Source organism: Arachis ipaensis, chromosome B4 (assembly GCF_059453495.1).
Source record: "Arachis ipaensis isolate K30076 ecotype BB chromosome B4, ASM5945349v1, whole genome shotgun sequence".
Classification (NCBI taxonomy): Eukaryota; Viridiplantae; Streptophyta; class Magnoliopsida; order Fabales; family Fabaceae; genus Arachis; species Arachis ipaensis.
Genome location: NC_142439.1, coordinates 68,173,165 through 68,199,635, shown reverse-complemented (window position 1 = coordinate 68,199,635; position 26,471 = coordinate 68,173,165). Strand labels below are relative to the sequence as shown.

General features: G+C 34.7%; 1 protein-coding gene and 1 long non-coding RNA gene across 10 annotated transcripts; both read right to left on the bottom strand.

The window, feature by feature from the left end:
• Positions 1–2,767: 2,767 nt before the first annotated feature.
• Positions 2,768–5,705, bottom strand: LOC148567801 (uncharacterized). Of its 3 annotated transcripts, XR_015880639.1 has the most exons (5): positions 5,298–5,705; positions 4,885–5,093; positions 4,523–4,585; positions 4,322–4,436; positions 2,768–4,230 (listed from the first exon to the last, which is right to left on the bottom strand). It is a non-coding gene; the product is annotated as an uncharacterized LOC148567801 (long non-coding RNA). The 3 variants fall into 3 exon arrangements; XR_015880638.1 differs by having other exon boundaries at positions 2,768–4,436; XR_015880640.1 differs by having other exon boundaries at positions 2,768–4,436; positions 4,885–4,951; positions 5,298–5,673.
• A 772-nt stretch (positions 5,706–6,477) lies between these two features.
• LOC107639322 (chromatin modification-related protein EAF1 B) lies at positions 6,478–22,477 on the bottom strand. 7 transcript variants are annotated; one of them, XM_088485507.1, is made up of 24 exons: positions 22,108–22,477; positions 19,608–19,791; positions 19,470–19,524; positions 19,291–19,388; positions 17,769–19,158; positions 17,553–17,672; positions 17,140–17,397; positions 16,210–16,401; positions 15,813–15,893; positions 15,594–15,651; positions 14,982–15,490; positions 14,792–14,845; positions 13,903–13,960; positions 13,611–13,807; positions 13,443–13,496; positions 13,191–13,271; positions 12,662–12,799; positions 12,433–12,549; positions 11,113–11,213; positions 10,738–10,953; positions 10,266–10,647; positions 8,909–10,063; positions 8,254–8,803; positions 6,478–6,879 (listed from the first exon to the last, which is right to left on the bottom strand). In XM_088485507.1, the coding sequence occupies exons 2-23, from the start codon at positions 19,748–19,750 to the stop codon at positions 8,336–8,338; spliced, it is 5,925 nt and encodes a 1,974-aa protein (XP_088341633.1). In that variant the 5' UTR covers positions 19,751–19,791; positions 22,108–22,477; the 3' UTR covers positions 6,478–6,879; positions 8,254–8,335. The 7 variants fall into 7 exon arrangements, with proteins under 7 accessions (XP_088341633.1, XP_088341634.1, XP_088341631.1 ...); XM_088485508.1 differs by having other exon boundaries at positions 13,912–13,960; XM_088485505.1 differs by adding an exon at positions 20,257–20,289 and having other exon boundaries at positions 8,254–10,063; positions 13,912–13,960; positions 22,108–22,473.
• Between the last annotated feature and the right edge of the window lie 3,994 nt (positions 22,478–26,471).

Genomic DNA, 26,471 nt, shown 5'->3' with positions numbered 1-26,471 from the left:
AATTTCTCATATAAATTATTGTTGATACAATTAAGTTAGTTATTAATTTTTAATGTGTACTTATTTTAAAAAAATCTAATTCTAAGTTCTAATTAAAGTATATATTAAAATTTTAAATTTAAAATATAATTTTTTTCTTGAATTTTTAAGCAAGCAAAATGGGTTTAAGAATATTTTTTTAAAAATTTATATAATTTATAAGAAAATATGCTAACTACAAAAAATTATATTAAATTAAATGGAATTACCATTTTTTTTAAAATGTGAGGTTATTTATGCTATTTAAAAGGAAATTTTAATTTGACATTCCTCGATACAAAATTGAATTAATTTAGTATTTCGAAAAAATTTAAAATATTTTTTCTAAATTTATGTAATTTATAAGGTTATTAATTTCTAAAATAAATTTAATTTATAAGGTTTTTTAACTTTATTTTATTATAGCTAATGAGTTATAGTTCAAATGACATAGTCTCTCCATACTCATCTAAGAGGTTACGGGTTTGAGTTTCCCTATCTTTGGTTAAAAAAAAAAAAACTTTATTTTGTTAAAAATATTTTTGTAATATTAAACTTTTCTTGTGCTTGAAGGATTTAATTTGTTAAAAAAAATTTTAGTGAATAAATATTTTTCTATCTTTTTATTTAAAATGTTATTATTGGTATATTAATTTTAAAAATATACGAGATATAAGCATACTTTAAAAAAAACGTATTATGAGATCAAATAATTTTATGATTATAGGTATTTATCTACACGGGAGGCTGTGTGGAGAACTTTGACTTATGATATTCATCAGAGATGGTTTTCAGTAATGAGATTAACCTTTTATTTTCCTGAAAAGCAAAATATCATATTTAAAGACGATGACAATCTTGAGAAAATCATGGATTAAGAGAAAGGGAAAGGTACGATGTTCTTAGCATGGATGGATGCCAACAAAAAATTTGAAACAGGTCAAATTTTAACATATGCTGAGTTTTCAAATCAATTTGTTTATGATAGAGAAAAAAGAGAATGACATCCACACAAGAGAGAATATTCTATCGGGTGGTTAAACTATGTTCCACCAGGTATAGATGATATTTACTATATGAGAATTTTGTTAACTGTTCAAAAAAGTTGCACGACATGAGTCTATTAGAACAGTTAATGGGATTACATATCCTAGCTTTCAGGATGCTTTCTATTTTATGGGACTACTGTGTGACGATAGAAAATTCATTGCAGTTATTAATGAGGTCTAGTCATCAATTGAAAAAGCTGTTTGTGATGTTATTGATATCTAATAGTATTAGCAAACCAAATCGTATTTGGAATGCAACTTGGACATTATTGGACAACGGGATACTACATATGAGGAGAGAAAAAGTATTTCATTATGTGGTAAATCATTATCACCTGTAGGACTTTACTTGCCAAAATCAGTATTCACTCATGGGCAACTTTATGTTGCTTTGTCAAGAGTTAAGAGTCGCAATGGTATGAACATTCTAATTTTAGATGAAGACAGTAATCCAAAGGCCTAAACAACAAATGTCGTATTCAAAGAAATTTTTAATAATATTTAGGTAAGAAAAATAGTATTTTCATTTTAGTAACATGTTATGATTTACACTTTTGTACAAATATTTGTCGTAGATATAACTAATTTATTAATTATACTTTCTGACTTGAAATAAAGTGTGTAACATAGAGCACATCATATGCCAATTGCTTTTCTAATGAGGTTAGTAAAATATTAGATTGTCGATAAATTTTCATTAGCTTTATGATATAAAGTTTGTAAAATTGACATGTATATATTCTTGTTTTTCTAGGTCTCTTATGATTCAAAATTATAGAATTCAAACTGTTCCATTGTATTTTACTTTGTATAAAGATAAAACAAGAGTAAGTTTATTATATAATAACAATGATAATGTTATACTAAACTTGAGAGATTTATGATTATAAAATATTATTTTTGATTTACCATATCAAATTAAAATATAAATTCGTGCATCGCATACAAGAAATAACGTTAAAATCGACGGCCAAATCGACGGTAAAATTAACGATTTTAGCCGTCGTTTTAAAGCGTATCGATTTTTCAAAAAACTAATAAAATCGACGTCTTGTTGGGTTGTCGATAAACTTTTAATCAAATCGATAGCTACCTTGTCGATAATATAGGTTTTAAAATTTTACATATTTAATAAAAGCGACACCTTGATTGTCGATAATATTATCTAAAATCGACGGCGCTTGTGTCGATATTTGATTTATTAAAATTGACAAATTAGCTGTCGTTAATTATTAAATAACCGACATATTTTTCATTAAAAATCGACAACATTACCGTCGATTTTAATAGCCATATAGTTTTTTCCCTATCTTGTTTCTCATTTTACAAGATCTCCAATATATTTTAAAGATTCAGGTACAAGCAAACAAACGAAAAACAAATGTTAAGAAAGAAAGAAAAACCCAAACCACATATCTATTTAATTAACAACGATGAAACAAAAATGCCAATGAAAAAAATTTATGAAAATGGAACCCACTTATTCCAGCTCACAAAAAAACACCCACACCATATGCTCTCTTATGAAATAGTGCACCCTACAGCATAGCATAAAATAAGCAAACACAAAAGGACAAAATATAGTAATAATACAGAATACAAAGTTGCACATACCATGACACAAATCCATTGTCAAATATATATATATATATATATATATATATATATATATATATATATATATATATATAATTACTCTTAGCTATTTACCAATGCACATTGCTTCCTGGTTTCACCTTGTGTCCCGGTCTTGACATTAATTCTTTCCATTTTCTCCATAGGCATTGCAATTTGAGCATAGAATTTCCGAAGCGACCCTTGAAGCAATTGGTTCACCAGACTTTGTAACACTGTTGACCAACAACTGAGAATCTGAAGTGAATAGGCCTCTTCTCTTAACAACTTGGTTATAGTAACCAAGATCAAAGGTCTTGCGGCTACCAGGGTGCATCTCAATCAAAGTGGTGTTGTCATTGATGCTCTTGCACTTGAATTTCTTCAGATTTTGTGCATACTCTCACTGTCTAGTGCAGGGTCTTGATCTAACTTCCCAGTAAAGTTGTACAAACAGTTGCTGATTGTTGAGCAGTGAGACACTCCAATTGTGTGTGCACCTTTACAAAACCACAAAGTTACATATACCAGATAAAACAAAATAAAGGGGTCTACAAAAAACTGTGATTAAATAATGTAAATATCAGATAGGATGACTAAGTCATTGAGATCAAGTCCAGCATTGTTAAACTTAGTTTGCAGGATGGTGAAGTTATCAAATGGAGCAGGAATGTTTCAAATTGCAATATTGACATTGTCCACACTTACTCGAATCAGTTCCCAAGGTTTTTATGATAGATACGACATCCTCAATCACATAGTGAAAGCTTATATGGAAAAACTGCCAAAAAGAATATGCACCTTCAAAAACTCCTTCAAACAAGACAACCAAGAAAAATGGCCAGCAGTAGAGAGCAACTTAGTAATTAAATTGGAATGGCTAAATGAATCCCTTGAGATCATCTCAGCTATACTTCTATGTCTATACGGCCATCATAACAAAACTAACAACTATGACAATTGAGTGAATTGAGTACTCCTATTAAATGATGAATGATCAACAATAACAAACGATGACAATTACAACAATAACAAGATACTTAGGCCTAGACAGCTAGAAATACAAGATGCAAGTAATGAGAACAGCAAGAAAACACAGCATAGCCAAACAACTCTCATAGAATAGGCTCCCTAGCTCTCAAACTAGTTGCCCATAATATAGCAACAATAACTAAGCTCTCCCTGGCCTTGACTCCATGGATAGCGGCATAAATCATACTTAAATCTAAACTACTCTCTTTGTTCCTTTTTATTTGTCACTCTGTCACTTAAACTTATCAAACGGGTATATATAAATTTCCATAACAATTTCAACTATGGTCTTTTGAGCCCTCCTTTGCCTCTAGCACAAAAACATGACACTGGCATTTATCTCAAAGACTAATAAGAAGGAAATAATAGCCAAATCATATTAAATGAATCACAATAAAAAAATGCAGCATGAACTATTGAATATGCATACCATGTTCCTAAGTAGGAGCACCCTAGTAGGAACCGATGGAAGTTAACACTCTTCACCGTCTTCTCAGGCTTATTACTACTGTTCTCACTGGCATTCACAATACCTAACTAGTAATTACTTAAGTTATTTTGAAAGACAAGTTAATTAATAATTACTTAAATAATAACTAACTAATTACCCTGACAAAACAATTAGAAACCCAAGCCAGTAGCATCGTCTATTACACAATTTTCTCTTAAGCAAACCCACATTGCGTCCAAATCATCAGCATTCAGTAAAAGATCATATTGTTTCTGTTCAGTAAACAAGGAGAATGTCACTAACTGAGAAAAGTATCACAAGTTTAAGCAGATATAATCAATGAATAGGTTAGCCAGACCTTTAAAAATCTGTACTTTGCCAATCGCTGTACTCTATGACTGATTGATCCTTCTTCAGGTTTCTGCATGAAGGCACATAAATTTTCAAGAATCATATTGAGGCTTTAAACAAATGCCAAGTAATCAAACTCCAGAGTTGAAACATCTATGCCTATCTAGCTATCCTATATAATCTGTTAATGAAGATAAAATGACCTATGATTATATGATGAGATACAACGTGTAAGAGCTACTCTACATACCAGGGTACGAGTATTATATATAAATTTTAAATTCATCAACAAAAAATACTATTATACTAGATCGAAGTATGAAAAAGTAACGATTTCATATGCCTTCTTGTAGAAACTTGAAATTGTACCAGCTTCCGCGCTTTTCTTCTGCTTTTCATTTGAAAATTTTGAGCAAAATCCTCTTCGTTTCAAGCTCTGAAAAAGAGCAAGTTAGGGTTACATACTAAGTGAAACCATAGTTCCAAATTCCAATACAATTCGAATCAATTGCTGGATCGAACAAAGAGGTTGAGATAACAGAATGAAATTCTTCATATAGGGAGTAAAACCAAAGCAGCTGCAGGGAAGAATCAGAAAATATGAGATATAGAGCAAGCAGAGACTTTACAAAAATCGCAAAGTCTTTAAAAAAAAAAATAAAGAAATCAACAATTTGCAGAACAGAAAAGAAGAACTCCATTCGAAAATCGAAAATTTGGAATCACAATTCACAAAACAAGGAAAACAACATTGAAAAGTAAAGAGAAAAGAAAAACCGAACCTTATTCGATGTTGCAAGACTAATGGAACTGTGAAATCGTTTGTTGCAAATTAAAGTAGCACTCGTAATAGTTCATGTGCCAAATTGCCGGAGATTCATACGGAGAAAGAGGTGTTACGACGTGTTTTCGATTTGAAACAGGGGACGGGGGGACGATGGGTGCGGGAGCAGCAGAGCAACAACACGGTGGCAGCGGAGCGAAGAGGCGCGGCGACATCGGAGAGAGGAGGGTTGGTGAAATGGCAGAGGTGAAATGGAGAATGAGCGAATTGGGGTTAACTTCTGAGGTAAATTGAGGTGAATTGGGGCGAAAGGAAGGACGCGGGGAGTAACTGTGGAAGGAAATTTTGTTTTGATAAAAATCGACACCAATATCGATTTTATTTGGGAAAAAAAAATCAACACCATAGCAGACTCGGTCTATTTTATATAATAAATCTAAATCATCCACTTAATTTTAAAAAGATCTTCATCTTTTAAATTTATCTATAATAAATATTAAAATCGATAATATTTTTGTCGATTTTAAAGAGAAAAAAATATCTCAACACATCCTCCGTCGTAATGCAAAACCGTGAGAGAGTTCTAAGTTTCTAAAATATCAGACGACCATGTCGCCGATTTTAATATTTTATTTTTAATTTTTATTTTTTGATTTTAATATTTTATTTTTAATTTTTATTTTTTTATGCTATCAACGACAAACCGTCGTATCGACAGTCAATTTTTAGCATCGATAATTACCCTTTTTCAATACTAGTTTAATCTAATTTATTACCAAATAAAATATAAAAAAACTAATTTTTGCCTCTGTCCTTTGTCTTATTTTCAATATCCTCTGCCTTATTTTCAATGTCATGTCTTCTCAGAACTAAATACAACCTTAGAAACATTAACATTCGCCGAGATTAGTGTAATACAATGGAACCTTTGGACATGAACAAACCCATAAACATTATCGTAACCAGTTTCGCCCCTCAACGGTTCAGATTCTGATTGAAGAAAACATGCTGTGTAAAAGTATTTTGATCTAAACCGTGCACTCTGCTGATCTACACAACACGGATTAATTTTAACAGCTGCAACTAAGACATTTAAAAATGGTTAGGAACCAGCTTGTTAGAATACCAAGGGAGATATGGCAGCGCCGTTGGCTGGTGCATACATCAGAAATCTTCTATTCACAAAACGTTGAATTGGCTTTTGCTCATAAAAATGATTGCTATCCCAATCAACTGGGCAATAATACAGTCACTAATCTAGTAGAACAAAAAGAGGATGTTCCTCTGCTCAATAGCAGAAGAACAAATGAGAAGAGGGGAAACTACAAGGGAAAAGAAGAGACGATCCTGTACACAAACCTCTATATTCGTCTCTTTCCAAAACAAAACCAAAAAAAAAAAAAAAAGAAAAATAAAATGAGGAACCCTCTAAGCAGTGGTAATATACAAGACTTTTGGAACAATAATAACGTATGGAATGACGCCTGCAAAAGTAGTTTTGGTTGAGTCTTTAACAGGACCTGCAAAAAACAATGGATCTGTCTCCATAATCCAAAGCCCTTGTGATTAACCAGCATCATCTGCACAAAAACCATTACATAAGTAGTCATTTCTATTATATTTCTAGTTCAATCCAACATGATAAAATAGAACTTTAGAGGGAAAAAAATAAAAAGGAGAACAAGATTCAGAGAGTTTTCATGCCTGTTTTACCACTACCTCAACATTTAACAAAAAATTATATCCCCGCCATACTGAAATGAAATAAAATAAATACACCAAAACCAAAAATAAACTTAACTTTCGGAAAATGACTGTACAACTTAATATAAATGTAACCACCAAACTCTGCCTAAAATCTGACGAGAATTATTACAACCATTACAGAAAAAATAGAGTGAAAGGTCGCGTCTATAGATCTAGAAAATATATCTAGAAAACATAGAAGAAAACAGGATTAACACTCTGCTCCTAGCATATAAGTCAGTTGTTCCTTGAAAATTATTATCTATCAATCTTAATGATTATGAACTGCAAACAATTATAATTGAGAGTTAGTGTTACATCCCCTGATGAGGTAAGGCTATCAGGAGAGAGAGGAATAGAAGCTTCTAATCCACTCCAAGTCCTAAAAGTTAGGGGCTTGGGTATTATGTTATGCCCAAAGTCCACCATCGAGTAGTATGAAATGTTTAATGTATTTAAAGAGAATGGTTCTTCCCTCTTAATAGCTAGCTTTTAAGGTCTAGTTTTTGACTTTCCTTAGGAACTTGGCAATTGTATCAAAGCTTTGATTGTCCGCTCCATGGAAAAGACTACCTATAGGCTAGATTAAGGTAACTACCAAATAGTGATAACCGGTAGTGAAGTGGCCACTGCCAGGTCAGTATCAATAAAGCAAACCCGCCATGGATGTCAGGTCTCCAGGGGCGGTGTATTGTTAAGAACTTGGATATTATGGACTAACTAAAGTATTAAATTGGATAGTAAAGGATGCTTGATGTTGTATTTAAAGAGAGTGGTTCTTGCCCCTTAACAGCTAGCTTTAAAGTTTGGTTTTCCACTTTCCTTAGATATTTAACATTGCAACATACACAAGAATTTTTAGTCGTCTTTAAAACATCATTAATCAGCACAAACAATGGGAAATCTATAGTTAAATATATATTATATTATTCCAAGATTCCCAGGAAAGTTCTAGATTGGCCACTAGAATGAAAACGAGTCTCCCTCCCACTTCTATTCCTTCGTTAACCACTAACATACCATCAAGGAAGAAACTTCAAATAACATTAGCACCAACTCAAAATCCTGAAATATAAATTCTTCAGATACCTCCAGAGCACAATTCAATGACCAAGCCACATAACTCTAGGTAAACCATATCTGCAATTCAATGTTCACTATATTTTCATATACAGAGTGTAAACAGGAATCTATGTATATATACCTACCTGTACACTGCTGACAAAAGAGCATACAGATCCCAATCCTGAAAGAACCAAGCACAATTGGAGCAGCTATATCCATTTGAAATCATTCCACTTCAGAATTAGGTGAACGGATAAGCAAACTGCTCTGCCCTGGTTGTAAATGTTGCACTTGCTGCTGGGGTTGATGTTGCAAAGCCACATCTTTGGGAGAATGTCGCTCCTTATCTTGCTGCTGCTGTGGATGCTGATGTATTTCTGCTGGCTGATATGGCTGTTTTGACAGGACAGACTGTGTTGAAGACTTCTGTTGAGAAGGCAATGGCTGCTGCTGCCACTGTACCACAGCATTGTGTGGCTGAGAAGGCAAGCTGGTTGACAACGATCTTGATACCACCCCTTGACTAATATTTGGTGGCTCACTTCCAGCTGAATTTCCACCAACAGGTGTGCCCCCAAAAGAGTTCACCTGTGTAACTAGATTGGAAATACCGGAATCAAATGGAGGTTCGGATGTTTTACATTGAGATGCCGTGGGAACAGCTGTTAGCTCACCAGCAGAATCCATACAACCCTGAGACATTGCAGTGTTAGTATTAAACTGTGAAGCACCGTTTGCAGGCTGCCGGTTGACTCTAGGGGAATCAGATTGAGATATATTTGATGATTCAGAATGCACCTGATTGTTTTGTTGCAGCATTTTCTGAACATTTGATTGATTCTGATTAATTTGCATAGACTCTGGCTGAGACTGTAGCTTCAGTTGATGATGGTTAGAAGCAATAACAGAGGGCTGTGTAGGTGACGTTATATGAGATGATGGTGTTGGTGAAACTTGCCCTTGAATGCTACTATCAGAAGTAGATAATATTGGCTGCAATTGCTTTGATGAAGTGTTTGCTGGTCCAGATTGTTGTAGCTTTTGCTGCAACTGGGAATGATTTGAAGGAGCAGTACCCAATGGCTTCGAGGGTGGATTTGAATTCAAACCAGATCCAGAATAGTGGTTTTGGCCTTGCATCATCTGCATGACCTGGTCCCCTTTCTCAACAGTTTGACTTCCTGGAGGTACGGAGAGACCATTTAGATGTGTAGGATCAACAGAGCGATTCTGGTGGGCCACCATGTTTCCTCTTCCAATTCCTTTCGGAACTTTACCTTGCTGTTGAGACTGTACATGCTGGGGCTGACTAGGATGCTGCCTACTAGGCTGTTGATACTGCCGCTGCTGTGGCTGACGTTGCCGTTGCTTCCCCGTTTGATTAGTCAACCCGCCAGCACCAGGATTCCTGCTGAATCCATGTTGTGCAAGGTGATGTTTCTGTTGTTGGTGCTGGGATGATATGGGAGTCAAAGGAGGTGACGGTGTTACAGGGCAAAGAGATACTTGTTGAGATGAATTTTGTGGTTGCGCTTGGGGACTGTTTTGCATAGGTGATGATGATATGGGTGTCTGAGTTTGTGACTGAACATGTGGAATCAGTGAATTTGATGAGCCAAACTGCTGCTGCTGCTGCTGCAGATAACGCTGCTGTTGCTGTAGTTGCCTTTCTTTTGCCAATCGGAATGCATAAGCTTGTTGCTGTGAATTCGTAGCATGATTAGGACCTTGAAGATGAGGATGAGAATTGCTGAGATGGGTCTGTTGCTGGGACAACTGATGCTGCTGCTGGGCATGAGCAGGGTATGCTTGAACAGGTGGTGGATTTGTCTGATTATTAAAAGCAGAACTCATCCCACTAAAAGCTGGAACACCTTGACTGTTCCCTTGGCTGACCTGCATTGGTAGTTCTGGAACCATCATTTGCCTTTGATGTTCTTGATTGTGCCCAGGCTAACGAGAAGGAAGAATAAATTAGCTAATGAAAAAGTGAAAATAGAAGACCAACTTGTCTTATACAACTGGATAATTAAGTTGAAAGAGGCTATCAAAAACCAACTAGGATGCCTGTTGCACATAAATGTCATGTTTTCCAAAACTGTTATATCAGCACTGGAACCAATTAAAGCCTATATGGAACAATAACACTCCTTACCCTCATCATATGCAGAGCCTCACGAGGTCTAAGCATTGAGTTGCCTGGTCCGGCACCAACTCCAGTGTGCACATTTACAGGGCTTGGCAACCCCACCATACTGGAAGAAATCATGCCCCCAGAGCTGAGCATCGATGATGATCCCATCCCTTGAAACCCCTGCCTTGGCATTGCAATGCTTCTATTCACCCCACCCATCATGCCCATACCATTTCCACCAGCCAACATGCGAACACCACGATCACTTCCGGAATGAGTTCCAGGAACTGACATGCTAGATTGCTGCATGTTTCTGCCAGACATCATCTGATTATATTGTTGTATTCTCTGCTGTTCTTCTGCTGATAAAGGTGAGGTTCTTGGAACTCCATATCTGCTATCCCTGAAAAATGAAGCCCTAAGCTGTTGAATAACTTAAGATGATATGCATATATAATTCGACAGCAAGAGTTGGGCAATATAATGTGCATACCTGACAGAGGCAGTCAACGGACCAGATAGTGAAGACAAGTTATTTCCAAGACCCATACCAGAAGACGGTGTAATAGGAGAGTTCAACCCAGAAGTTGTAAGGGCTGATGGTACAGAACCATGATTTGGTAATGGTAAACCGCCAGCATGAGAACCTTGATACCCAATGGATAGGAGCTCTGGGCTTGTTGCATTTGAATCACAGAGATCAAGCGGCCTTCAACCAAAAAAAATTAAAATTCTTGGGAAACCGAAATAAAAATTTGAAATGAAAACATTACAACGTAATCCTTTGATACCACAAAAGACAAAATGGCTTAGTTATGAAACATATACACTACTAAAAAATACAAAAATAAAAACCAACAGAACTTACGTTAAAACACCTCCATTCAAGTTGTTTGGGCAGACTTGAGAAAGAGCAATCATATGTGAATTATGGACAGGTGCTAATTGTTTTATATCCTGGTTATCATTCTGCATTTAAGTGAAAAATACTTGATCAGTTATGTCTAAGAGAGAGAAAGAAAAAGGGAACGCACAACTTAGTTACTTTTAAATTGCTACCAGCTTCCTATAATTATAATCCACAATGTTATTAAGAAATAAACAGACGAAGCATAATTTATTAATGCATCTCCCACATCAATAACCACCATGGGAAATCATGGGTGTGTCACAAAATAATAGCTTTACAAGTGGTACTGTTAGGTAGGCAGCAAATCCACACTCAAAAAGCAGTATGAAGATATACCACAAAATAATGACTAAACACAATTCCCGACATATTATTAACCAACTACAAGTATGGAAACATTCAGGAGTTAAACCAGTAGATACAGCAGAGGTGAAATTCAGAAGGTAACAAAGAAAAAATAAACAAATAGATAAAGAATAAACTGCTAAAGATTTGAATGTTAGGAATTCTACCTATGAAAGATGTAAACAAGCCCAATTGTTTGATGGGTATTGAATTAGGTTATATTTTTCATGGTTAGAATTGTGAATGCTTAAATCTTTACAGTAAAAAGTGGTTAGTTTATTCTCTAGTTAAAAACAAGGTTGCAAAATTACGAAGAATCAAACATGAAAGACAAACAAATTAAAAGATGTTAACATTGAAAAAGGAACAAGAGATGTATAAGATTGGAGCAACAAACGAGTTAGTTCCTTTAGAATATTATTATAAGGCTGATTATAATTCTAGTGGTAATAATACCACTCCTAGCATCACTACAAGTAACTGAATTAACTGGATTTTCATTAACCACAATAAAGTGGAAAACTTATATCAAAAGCAACTGCTTACAAGAATGAAGTAATGAACCACTCATCACCAAAGTTTGGCCACGTTTAAGTAATTAGCTTATTTAACTTTTATTGCAGGGAAGTTCCAGAACATAGCTTACAAATAGGTTGATGTGTCTATACTTTAGTGGTACTTTTAGAAATGGTTCTTGGGACATTAAATATCTTAACATCCCTAAAGGAACCAAAAATAGCATTGGATGTCCCAAAATGTTAACGGGGGATGCTTGTGTACTGAGCTACCCTTTATATCCAAAAGAGCTAAAAATGTGACTTCAATTATCCACGCAAGCCCTTAATAACTTAAAAGTGTTTGCAAAAATTAACTACCATTTTTTTAATTTCATTTGCACCTTAGACTGTCTAATCAAATTCTTTTGATTCAAACCTGATTCCTACGGTAATCATTCCTCTGCCCAATCTTTATGATTTTATCAAAATGAGATTTCAGGGTATCCTCCTCCATTGGCTCTCGCAAACGTTGGAACAACTGTCTGGCACTACCCTGCTAAGCATTGAAGCAAATCCACACAGTCAACGCTATGATTAAATTGACAGGGATGATTCAGAAACACGAGGAAAAATAAAAAAACAAGAAATGATACGAGGAATAGTGCCTTTGGAATTCCTGGGAGTGTAGATGGATAAGACTGAGAAGATCCCGAGTCTTCAGCACTATCAGCACCATCGCCAGCAGTTCTGTCCATTAAAATCTTGTGGCGCTCCTTGCATTCTTTTGGCTTCCGAAAGATACACTGGAATTTTTGCAAAATTTAATTTCGTAAGTGACAATTCAAATAAGACATAAATAATTCGCCAAGTAAATTAATACAAAAAAGAGAACAGGGAAAATTCTCGGATTCATGACAAATATGGCGAAGAAGTTCATAGAGTATTTCTTTCATGGATAAAATACAGTTCCAAAATACATAGTAGTTTTCTTCCTTTGAACCAAGAGGAAAATACCACCACTACTATTGTAAAAATTTCCACTCTTAAATACTAAACATATAGTTTTCCGATAATGCTGCAGATGCCACGTGGAGCCAACAAAATTTTTTCAGACATAATTTTTGGCATTATTGCACGCATAATTCAAGTGGTCATATTATAATAAATGAATAAAGCATATTTATAAATCATTACCTTGAATTGAAGAGCACTGTTGATAGCATCACTTACAAGCTCCCAATTTGGACCCATATCATGCACCAAGACAACAAGTGCCTGAAATAGAGCAGAATAGAGATAAGCCTTTCATTCATGTTATCGTGATATATATATATATACACTAAGCCTTGCCCCACTGGGTGAGATTGGCTACATGGACCATAAGTTGAACACTCTGCTCACAAACAGCATAATGTAAAAGATAAAGATAGTGAATCAACCACAAACCTGGTCTTCAAATAGTGACCATGGGGTTCCAGAACCAGGCTGTCCAGCAGAGACCTATAATAATAATAATAATAATAATAATAATAATAATAATAATAATAATAATAAGCTAAGTAAGATAATAGAACAAATTCTTTACCACAAGACCAAAATTCAGACGAAAGTTACCTTCAGTGCTTTGGATTTCCTGCCCCTGTCACGTCCGCTAATTATCCTAATAAATTTACTTGGGTTGGACATGTTGCTCATTTGTGAAGCAGCTGGGGAAGGAATAGAATTAGTCACTGGAGCACTATTGTCAAAATTGTTATCAAGTGATTGCTTCATCGTCTTTGGCTTCTTCACATTATGTTGCCCATATAAACCTTCAGAACATGAAGTTGAATATGCAAAGCATGAAAACATAAAATACACGTGTAAGCAATACATTAAAATATATTCAGATAACAAGCTGTTTTACCACTACTACCATTGGATTCAAAGTGATGGCTATCCAATCTCTTCTTTGAATGATCCCTCTGCAGTGTAGAGCAAAAGAGTTATTCTATTAGTAACTAGTGATTCTATCAATCCACATTTTTTTCACTATTTTATTGGAAAATTAACTTTGATTTTATCTCTTTATGGTAATATACAGAAATTGAAACAAAGGTATTTTGAGAAAAGCTTAATATTTGATACGAACTTTACTAAATAAAAAACAAATAACCTTCCCACGATCATCTCCCTACTCAACCTCTCCTACCCCCTTTTCATTACACCATTTCAGCAGCGATACGTCCCCTTTCTAAAAGGAATTAAGGAAACCAGCATATCAAAAGCTATGAATTATAGGTGCAGAACAACGTTTCCCGATAGAATCAGAGACATTATGTTACCATTTAGAATAAACAAAGTAAAATATATTAGAAAATTTGCATCGTTGATTATGACCAAAAATTGAATAACTGGGAGCATACTAGATTACTCTGCCCAATTACACTTCTGTAACAATCTATATTACAAATTTGTACAATTACTCTCCCCTCTCCCATACTAGATTTTAGAATGAGGAAGCTTTCATCTTTTTCACCCAATATTAGCATCCATTAGATAGTTATCCTATTAATATTTGTTGCATATGCTTTGATGCATGCCTGAATATCACCATTTTAAAAAAAATAAAAACCTGTGAAATATAACATTTACCAATAATGGAGGATCAATAGTATTCCATATTGATAATGATAACTATATTTTAAGTTCTATTTTAGTTTTCCTGCTTTGATTTGCTCATATTAAATTGACCCAAAAATATTATTTTCAGCATGTAGAACAATCGGAATGGAATCAAATTAAAATAGAATTACCTGTTCATTTAGAGCAACAGAATCCAATTGCCATGCCGGATCATATGTAGAACCCTGAGAAATAATTATTAAGCAAATACAGCTTAAGTATAGCTTTAAAAAATAAAGTGAAACAAGCTGCACATGTCGTCCAGCATGAAGTACTATACAGACTTTGAATTAATTAAACAAAAATAAAGGTTTTTATTACCGAATTTTTTAGCTTTTTCTTCTTTGTTTTAACAGATGTTTCTGCACAATCAAAAGGCAATGGCTTCTCAAATTCTCCAGCTGACTCCACCTCCACACTTTTCTGGATTTGTGATCCATGTAAAGTACTCTGTTCATCCTGAAAGGAACTGGTATCTCCACTCGAAGCATCTGTCTTAGCTTGAGCCTGTGCTGTCCCGCTGACCCCCGAGAAAGGACTCACAACTCTCTGCCTAGAAGCTGTACGCATGCGTTTTATTGGTATTGGGCCAACATGTAAACTACCAGGCCTTTTTCCAAACAGCGTGGATGGCTGAGTTCCAGTTGTATAGCGTGCATAAGGCAAATCAGCTCCAACTTCACTGGACCTATTAGTGTAAGACTTTATCCTGTTTTTATGCCGTTTCTGTAAAGATTTCGGTGGTCTGCTACCATCATAAGCAGCGGCCAAATAGTAAGTACTGGTTTCTGCTTCATCCTCATCATATGTAATCTCTTCAGATCCAAAATCTACATTTAAATTTAAAAAAGAAAAAAATTTAAGTGTCATGCATTTCAGAAAAATGTACCAATGCACCTGTAAATCAAATAATCTGAATATTCTCAGTAGTACCTGCTGGGGTGTCATACATAGATGTTTCAACCTCCTCCTGAATGCTACTACCAGTTTTCTGAAAAGTTTCATTTTATTAGTACCCATATATCAGAATAATATAAGAGAATCAAGCTGTCAACCAATATCATAAACTAATGACTTGAATGCTCTTCCTGAAATAGCAAACCATCCATGAGCCTTGAGATGGTGAGAAAGTATATATGAACATAAATGTACCTCGCATTGTAGAAAGTGAGATTCAACAGATTTTCTATATGATTCCATGGCAGATGGAGGAACCGTGTAGAAAAGACTTTCCTGGAAATTACAAACATAGCAAGCGAGAAGTGTCATCTGTTTAGCATATCCAGGAAATATATCTCAACAGTTTGCTTACTCTAGTGAAGTCAATTAGAGAAAGTAAAGTGCATGAATCTTATTCAAACAGCCACAATCACTGGACTTTATTAAATAATAATTTTAAAAAGTAAATAAAAAAAGGAATAAATTTAACTAACATGTTGCTAAATAGAGAGAGAGAGAGAGAGAGAGAGAGGGGCCAGTAACTGACATTCAAAATTAAACCCAAAATTAAATAGCTAATCAAATAAGTATAGGTTAAGTGTGCCCATACTTCTGAAAGATTATCCTCCCATGACATGTCCACAGTCCCACAGTCAGATATCTTCTCAGGTGTTGTGGGTGCTTCAGCTTGAGAGGATCTTCCATGAGATCTATTATCCTTCAGAAAATTCAATGCATATGCACGAACTTTAAGTGCAGCTTTCTTTGCATGATGTTGTCCTTCCATGTATTTGCTTGCCTCCTGTCAAAAGCAAATAAAATTCAAGCAATATAAACAAATAGCTCATAATGTAAAACAATACTACAAAGTTAACCTAACGAGGCAAAGGATGTTAAAGTATCATATCATATAACGTAAAACAACCCAATCATGATGACCCAACATAAAAACAACCAAATCATGCAAAGGTTCTCAGCATCTAATGCATCTTACAAGTTGAAAAACAGGCTCCCAAATCACTTTAGTATTTATCATCATAGGATGCCAACAATGCCCAAACAGAAAAAGGCAAAAGCATGTAATTTAAAATAAATAAATAAAAACAATATATATATATATATATATATATATATATAAAGAAAAAGAAAAATCATGTATGGATAATGAACCACTTGAAACCAAATTTCTATATGAGATTCAGATGTCATCTCCAATCTCTAAAATCTAAATAAAGAGAGGGTTGCATTATTCCAGCCCTAAGGTGTAAATAATATGAATACTTAATTGCATTGAGCATAATAATGTCCACTCAGTAGAAGAGTTCAAACTAAAACCAAAAACATGCACACCGAGTAATCTTTCCAAGTTAACATGATCAGAAAGTCCTAGTGCAAAAGCAATATTCGTGTAGCTAGCATCAATTGACTCCTGAATGGACATCGTGTTAAATAGCAACTAATCAAACAAATTGTATATTGAAAGTGACAAAGTGCAGAATTATTTCTTTTTCATTTATAGAGCAAGAGTCATGGCAATAACCAGAACTGTATCAGAATTTCTTCTATTGTCCCTAGATGCTTCACTTGAATCAACAGTCCCAGACTCAACCAAACCACCAATTAGGTTATCGTCAGCATCACACTCAACTGAATGCCAAAACTGCATGACAGCTTTTGCTATGTTGTGAGACAAGATTTTCATTCCCAGACTTTTGTTTTGTTTTTCAGATCTCAATCGGGAGGTAAAAGAAGCTCGATGACACAATTGAGCAGCAGCAGTCATCTTCCAAAGACGCTCCTACAAATAAATTTTAGCAGGAAAAGAAAGAGCAAAGAAAATCAAGTACCATTATTTCCTATGAAGGTTAATATTCTTATAGTTCTGAAAACAAAAAGGAACCAACAACAGGTGAAGGAAAACAAGCAATTAATTGTACGTCCAGCAAATAATACCTGAGCAAAATCATTTGCCAACCATGCCATTTCCTCAAGGAGAAAACCCCAATGAGACTTTTGGTAGTTCTGTGTGGGCAACGTGTGAATCGATAACTCAGCAATCCTCCTCCGCTTAACCTGATTAGCATATCACATCAAAGCTTATAGTTTACCAAACAAGCACCAACAACTTAATTTTGCCCTAGTCACTAGAAAACAGGACAAAATGCATACCTCTATAGTTCGTGCTTCTTCTAAAATAGAATCTTCACGAGCCTTGTCTGCTAGCTTCAACTGGTATGTAGAACAAGGTTGATAACCAGGCTGAGCAGCAGTGACTGTTTCAGCTGAAGCAGTTTGAGGAGTCTCTGAAATTGACCTATCCATAATAACTTGATGCCTGTCAGATCTGCTTTCCTTGACATAACAGGAATGATCCACCAAGACACCACTTTCCTCTTTACCAGATTTTGATACTGTAGAATCATTGTCATGCACTCCCTCCATATTGGAAGAATCATTCACCATGTTTTGCATACAAGAGTTATTGATAAGGATCTCATTGTCACTTTTGACCATTTGACCAGAATTATTTTGAAAACCATCAACATGTTCATCAGCAACAGTAGAACCACTTTCGCCAGCATTAGTCATATTCCTTTCATTCAAAACTTCACAACCGGTTGAATACAGTTTCATCTCAAACTCTGATGTATGATCAATGGTACTTCCATTTGCTTCAACATTCTTTGTATTAGTACACAAATCACTATCATTATTTACATCTCTAGCTAAACTAGTTTGTGTGTAGGACTCTGAATCGAAATACTTCATGCCTAGTGCATCATTGGCATTTTGGCCTTCTTTTGGTGCACCTTTCTTGTCCGCTTTCAAGTTACCAAATCCATTTGGCTGACCAGAACAAGACTCATTTCCTGGTGGTGTAGTAGATACAGAAGGTGGAGGATCAAGATCAGCTGACGCTGCTGGTGGGTCCTTCTCTTCAACCACATTTGCTTCCCCAGGAGGCACAATAATAGGATTTTGTGAAGCATCATCCTGAGAAGGTAGAATAGATTGATCCTTTAAGTTTCTTCTATATGAGGTAATGTCCAATTTGTCTTCAGGAACACTAGCACTACCACTAGTTTGATGAGCCCGGACACCAGGCAATTCATTATCCACCGGATGATTAGTTGTCTGATTGTTAGTTATCTCACCATTTGAACTAGCAGGCTTTGTCTTAGAAACAGAAGGCACAATGTGCTCCTTTTGTTTGTTTGCATCCGATAGTAACCCTTTCCCATCCCTTGAAGCACCCCGACCATGATTTGGTCTGGACCTGTTCCTTCGAGCATATGGGCGGAAAATAGCAGAATCTTCCGTCTCCTTAGCAATTTGAGTCCCACCAATTTGAGAAGACTGTTCTGATGGTGCAATATTATTCCTTTTACTGGAATGTAGAGACCGCTTTTCACCTTTGGCCAACTCATTTACACCATCGAAAAGTAAGAGGTTATCAGCAGTATTTGGTTCACTAAGAGAAGGAGCCCCTGGTCGAGCACTACTATCAACAGAGTCACCATGAGGAGAAGCAGTCAATGCAAAACTACCTTTAGCTTCACTGTATCATATTTGCCAAGATATGAGAAAGAAGACAAGTAGCATTTAGCAAATACACGAGACATTCATAAACAAGTAGCATATACAGTTAATGAAATATAAAAAATTAAAACAATGAAGTACAGTAAAAAACCTGGTCACCAACTGCTCATGGTGCTGATCAGTGAATGATGTAGACTGTACACTAACTGAAGCAGCATTTCCAAACTTAAAGTCCAGCGGATTCCCACCCTGCACTTACAGATGCAGGTTATGAACATTTACAATAAAGTGTTCAAGAATATATCATGGAAATTATTAAAACTTTCATACTTTCTCAAGAAATTCTAATTCCCTTCTCCTTTCTTCACGAACGTCATACTCCTGTCTGTTATAAACATGCAAGAGTTATTCTTGAGCATAGAACTAGACTGATAGACAAAAAAAAATGGTGAGTAGAAACATTCTCACCTAAGCTCTGCTTGAGCCTTCTCAATAGCTGCTCGCCGCGGAGAGGTTTTCAGACCTATACCAACTCCACCATCAACAACTCCTCCCATGGAATCAACCTCAGCATTTACAAGGAGAGCAGAACCTGAGTTACATCCATGCATTCCCACCCTTAAAATCCAAGGGCATCACTTCCCATCTAAAACTAAATGAAAAAGTGTAAAGTAAGATAGTAAATAGTTGCCTAATCCAATTACAAAGGGCAACTCCAAGGATGCAAAGGCTCTTGGCAACCAAACAGAAACTAAAGTTACCACTGTTTTACCACTATTTGACAAGAAATGCATGAGACACCTAGAAACAACTTAAAAATAAATAAATTAATTAACTTCAAATGTTTCCCTTAGTAGGAAGTTTCAACTAGGTTACTAGCAAGTCAACAAGGTTTAGGACAACTTAATTCACCACGTCTGGCTGATATACTATGATGCATGAAGGACCATAGTTACATGGAATGCAATACGTTCAGGTACAGGAACGGGTATGCGGTATGCCATATATAAAATATTTTACGTGGAAAATATATATATGACGTTCCAGTATGCAGATGAATTGGAACGTGGTACACATGAAATGGTACACATGAAATGGTACACAGTATGCTACCTACCTGGTGAATTCAGGTAACTATGTGAAGGACCACCTAGCAAATGGAGGTGTAATTATGTATCAGGATATCAGCAAACAAAATAATTCCAGAATCTTAATATTTCTAAGCATTCAGGAATAAACAGCCCCTAACTGGAATTTGCAGTTTCCTCATTTTAATTATCAAAGAAGTAAGAGTAAAATTGAGATTACATGGCAGTTCACTTTATTTCTACAAAATTACCTGTAAAATGGTTCTATTTGTTAGTAGCTGAAAATCATTCTCAAAAAGTAATACTGTAATTTAATTATTTAATTATAATCATGAAAAACAAGAAGAAAGTGATGAGCATTTGGTGCATATATATAATGCACCAAAATATTCCGTACTCCAGTAGGAATGCTTCAATAATTGTACATTTGGCATTAATTAAGCAATTTTTTTAACTAAAGATGAATATCATTAAGAAGGGAGGAAGAATATTACGGCATCAATTGAGAGAACATTTACTAAATGATATGACATCTTTAAGAAAAAAAGAAAAAAGTCAACCAAGCTTGCAAATGAAAATATTAGGTCCTCTACACAGATCTCTCAAAAATAAATAAACACTAAAGCATGCTTCACCATTTGGTGAAAGCTCAAACACCTTTTGATATATGATAACCGATGGTAAAATGCAGCAACGAAAAGAAATTAAAAGATGAAGACTAAATTATCCGCAAGTCGCCTAATTATATATATATCCATATCCATTATTCATTAAGTAAGCAATAAGCATAACCTATAGTACTTGTCATTAATAGCAGATAGAGGCTCCTAGCAATGAGCCAAAATTCCACCATGGAAATATTGCGGATGGTGGAAGGCATGGCAACCGCCCCGCCCGCCCGGCCCGGGGGGGGGGGGGGGGGTGTAATTGTATGTACAGATAATAGATTACAATAATTATAAATTCATCCTACAAATACTAAAAACAAAAATAAAACAAAAATAAAAAGGAGCAGAAGCCAGAAGTCGATATACAGAAGAACGATATCTAATTATCTATTATATAGAAAGAAACAAAAAAAAGGAAGAACAAAGGAACGAGAGAAGAATAAATGTGTAATACACATTATACTACAGCGGTGTATCCATTTATAATAATTCTTCGTAGCGCAGTGGTGAAGCACCCCTATAGTTGTTTTTTTATAACACTGCCTATATACAGTACTACATACTACAAGAAAGTCAAGAAATGTCAAAATAATGTGCAAGCATAAAGAAAAAAGGAAGCTCCAGCAAAAATTATTTTTACAGGAAAAAGGAAATGCAAGACCAGAATGAAGTAGCACACTAGCAGCACAACCACAAACAAAATTTTGAAAGAGGCCAACAAAACTATAGAAAAAATAAAAGAGGAGGGAAAAAAAACCTATGGTAGGTATCACGTTAAGTACTAGTCACTAAACTTATTAACACATATAGTGACCAAATGTTGCATGCATGAAAAGGTTGCCGCCAATGATGCCCTCTAAATACTCAAATTGTCATAATCAAATATTTATATATGCTTCAAATTACTAGCTCCCTACTAAAATATCTGCATCCTAATTTGTTTCCCAAATAGGGCAAAAATCTTCCCCACATTTAACGACACGTGAATGCATCATCCCATAAACGGACACAAACTCCAGGCGCGAACCCGAGCCCCATTCCAACACAATGCATAATACAGTCGCAACGAGAAGAAACACTGCAACATTCGCCCCCAACAAATTAAAACCCTAACCGCACTCATTTGCACGAAATTCCCCAATTCAACAAATTCTAGGGTTTCTAGGACAGTAAGGAATGGCAATAGAACAACAATTAAGGGTAGAATAACACCTGAGCGCGCGAAAACGGTCGCCGAAATTTGAAGCTAGGGCACAATTCGAGGCCGTCCCAACTCGAAATTCCTCTCTCCTAGGGTTTTGGAAAAAGGGGATTGTTCCTTCGTTTCACCAGAGTGATACCAAATTTGCCCAAAAAACTAAAGTTTGGGCACAAATGCCAGCCATGAAAAGGGTTAATTCGAATCGTGGGTGGAGCAATTGGGGTTCCAGTTTCTCTCTCCGGAACTTGAAGAAGATGGGTGGTTTTATTGTTATTTGTTGTTTTGTGTTTCGAAGTGAGAGAAAGAGGGAACTATGCGACCTCCGCTAGAGAGTGGCGTGGGCTTTGGGGCATGAAGACGACTCACGGAAAATGGACGTTCATTTTGGGCTTTTTATTCATTAATAAATAAATACAAATATATTTTTCTTTTATTTTCTTCCTGCAAATTAGTATATGATTATGATTATGATCGAATCAAAATGGAACTGTTCCTGTTAAATTGCTTTGCATAATATGCAAAATTCTGATAATGTTATCATTCAATCAAATATTAGAGCTTATATGATTCATAAATATTAAAAACTAGATCACATTTTTTGCAACCATATCAATATATATTATTTTTTGTGTATATAAACTGAGTTTATTGTTTTAAATTGATGTTTGGTCCCTTGATGTTGTATGTTGATTTGATTTAAGACCATAATTTATAGATTATAGTAAAAAATATCATTATGCTTATCAAATTTTATAAAATTCAAATATTAATAGATATATACATAATTATTATCACCGAATCGATAATTAAATTGATTAAAATTTCTAAGTCATAAAATTATTGATTTAACTAGTAAATTAAAAATTAAATCGATTGATCAATCATAAATAAATAATTATATAAAATTTTATTATTATCTTTATAATTAGTGTCTTTTATTATTTTATTTTTATATTGTAATAACTATTATTTTTATATTTTAATAATTTATTAATTAGTTTATATCTATTATATTATTATATTATATATTACAAATATTTACTAAAAAGATATATTGTGATGAGTAAAGATTCTTTTATTCTCTTGATTATATTAATATTTGTACATAATTAAAAATATAATTAATTTAAAAATGAGTGATAAAATGAAAATAAATTCATAATGAAAACCTTTTATGTTATTATTACTAGCGGCTCCTCTTTTCTATTGTTTTTAAGAAATTAATTTTATTTTTTTATTAATATATCATTCACTCTTTAAATTCATTAGATAAATATTTTTTTAATTTTAATGTTAATGTAACTTTATTTATATCATATTTTATTAAAATTAAAATTACTATAAACCAAAATATAATTTAAAAAATAATGATAATAATATTATTCTGATTCAAAAAGAGTATATATAAACTAAAATACATGTTAGTTATTTACAAAAGATAATTTTTACTTAATATTATGGATATTTATATTTGTCTTCTTTTTTAAATAGTAGGCCAAAATATGAATCTAAATATGAAGAAGTCTTCATTTTTTTATAAATAGTAAAAAAATAGAATAAATGATAATGCTTATTTTTTTCGTTTTTAAATATCAAAATATAAGAATAATTAATAAATAAAATAGAAGAATATAAAAATTGTGTATCTGAAAAAAAAATCTTAAAAAACGGTCAGATTTATCAACTATAAAAATAAATATATAAATGATAAGCGGATAATTTATACTCTTTTTGGCATTATTTTTACATAGTTTTTAGTATGTTTTAGTTACTTTTTATTATATTTTTATTAGTTTTTATTCAAAAATCACATTTCTGGACTTTACTATGAGTTTGTGTGTTTTTCGTTGATTTCAGGTATTTTCTAGCTGAAATTGAGGGACCTGAGCAAAAATCTAATTCAGAAGCTGAAAAAGGACTGCAGATGCTGTTGGATTCTGACCCTCCTGCACTCAAAGTGGATTTTCTGGAGCTACAAAAGCCCATTTGGCGCGCTCTCAATTGCGTTGGAAAGTAGACATCTTGGGCTTTCCAGAAATATATAATAGTTCATACTTTACCCGAGATTTGATGGCCCAAACTGGCGCTCAAAGCCAGCCTAAAACTTCCTAGCGTAAAACGCCAGAACTGGCACCAGAATTGGAGTAAAACGCCGAAACTGGTACCAAAGCTGGCGTTTAACTCCAAGAACAGCCTATGCACGTGAAAGCTTCAATGCTCAGCCCAAGCACACACCAAGTGGGCCCCCGAAGTGAATTTCTGCACTATCTGCCCTTAGATACTCATTTTCTGTAAACCTAGGTTACTAGTCTAGTATAAAAACTACTTTTAGAGATTTATTTTATATCTTTGGATCACTTTTGATCTTTGATCATCTTTTGGCACTTTTATGTTACATTTGGGAGGCTGGCCATTCGGCCATGCCTAGACCTTTTTCACTTATGTATTTTCTACGGTGGAGTTTCTACACCCCATAGATTAAGGTGTAGAGCTCTGCTGTTCTTCATGAATTAATGCAATTACTACTGTTTTCTATTCAATCACGCTTCATTTCATTCTAAGATACTCACTCGTACTTCAATCTGGAGAATGATATGATCCGTGACACTCATCATTATTCTCAATTATATGAACACGTGCCTGATAACCACTTCCATTCTATCTGAGCTCAACGTAGTCATTGGGCGACAGCTTGAGTGCGTATCTCTTAGGTATCTAATACACGGACCGAGTCCGTGAGACTAGTATCTTCGTGGTATAGGCTAGAACCAATTGGCAGCATTCCTAGGATCCGGAAAGTCTAAACCTTGTCTGTGGTATTCCGAGTAGAATCTGGGAAGGGATGACTGTGAAGAGCTTCAAACCTGCGAATGTTGGGCGCAGTGATAGTATGCAAAAGGACAAGGGTCTGTAAATCATGTTGCTTGTATGCGAAGTTTGTATTCGTAGGTTTTGATGAATGACAAACCAACAAACGACATGAAAGACAAACCAACAAACAACTTGAATGAACAAGCATGTTGAAAGATCAACCAACATTCAACGTTGAGGAATGAAGAGTTGAAAGCAACACAACAACAACAAGAAACTCAAGTCCACAACATTTGAAGACAAGTATAGTGTCTTAGGACTTAGGTAACTTCTTGTTAAGAACCAATTGCTAAATCTCTCAACACACACTCACAAAATGTTTTGATGCACATCTTGCAATTCGATGCTAGCCAAATGGTTTAAAAACTTGTTTTCAAAGGTACAAAAGCATAGGAATTGACTCCAACAAGTTTGAGATCAATCCTAAGTATTTTGAAGTGATTTTAAGCCATTCTTTAAGGTTTGCATCGATGCACACTCATCTTGCATCGATGCAAAGCATGCGACGACTTGTTGCATCGATGCAAAGATGTTTGCATCGATGCAACCTAGCTGAAAATTCAAATTTCAGCTTCAAAGACACATTTGCATCGATGCAAAGTGTTATGCATCGATGCAAATGATTCAAAAACATAAAAAACGGCTAGTTTTGACAAAAAGGTTCCATCCCATTAACTCCCCAACGTTTCTAAGGTTTGGGGAGTCTATAAATAGATGGATTGAAGCCTTATTTCAAATACGTGAGTATTTGCAAACTATCTTGTTCATATTCTTTCATTCTACACATTTTTAAGGTGTTATAATACACAATTTGAGAGAGCAATATCAATTGGTTCAATAGTGCTAAACTTGTAATCATACACTCTTCTAGAGAGTACTCATTTCATCTCAACAATTCTTTGAGAATTGTTTTCTTGTACACTTTGTAAATTGGAGTGTGATCTCCAAGGTTGAGTCAAGAGTTATAAACACTATAGTCGGTGAGGATACCAAAGAAGTATACTAAGTACTCAAGGCAAATCTTAGAGAAGGTATCTTTAAGTGGAGTGGGTTAGTATACGAGTGGTGATCATATACCGTGAGGTGTTAGAAACTAAGGACTCGGATTGTAAAAGGTTTTGCGCGAGCACCTTGAAGCTTGGCAATAGTGGAACTTCTCAATAGCGATTGAGAAAGAAAGTGGACGTAGGACAAGGATTGTGCCGAACCACTCTAAATAGCGTTTGCATCTCTCCAAACTCATCTCTTCAATATTATTGTCTTTTACCTTTGAGCAAATAAATTGTGATCGAAAAGTAGCTTCGTAAGTACTTAAGGAATAGCTTAAGTCCGATTGGTGAAAAGCTTGATCAATTTATTTGAGTTGTGTCTATTGGAAAGTAAAAGCTTCTTATAAATGCTTAGCAATTGAGTTAAGCTCTTGGAAAAATACTAGTACAATAACACTTTTGTATATTGTCTTTAACTTTCGCAAAAAGATTCATTGTTGTTGCAATACTCAATT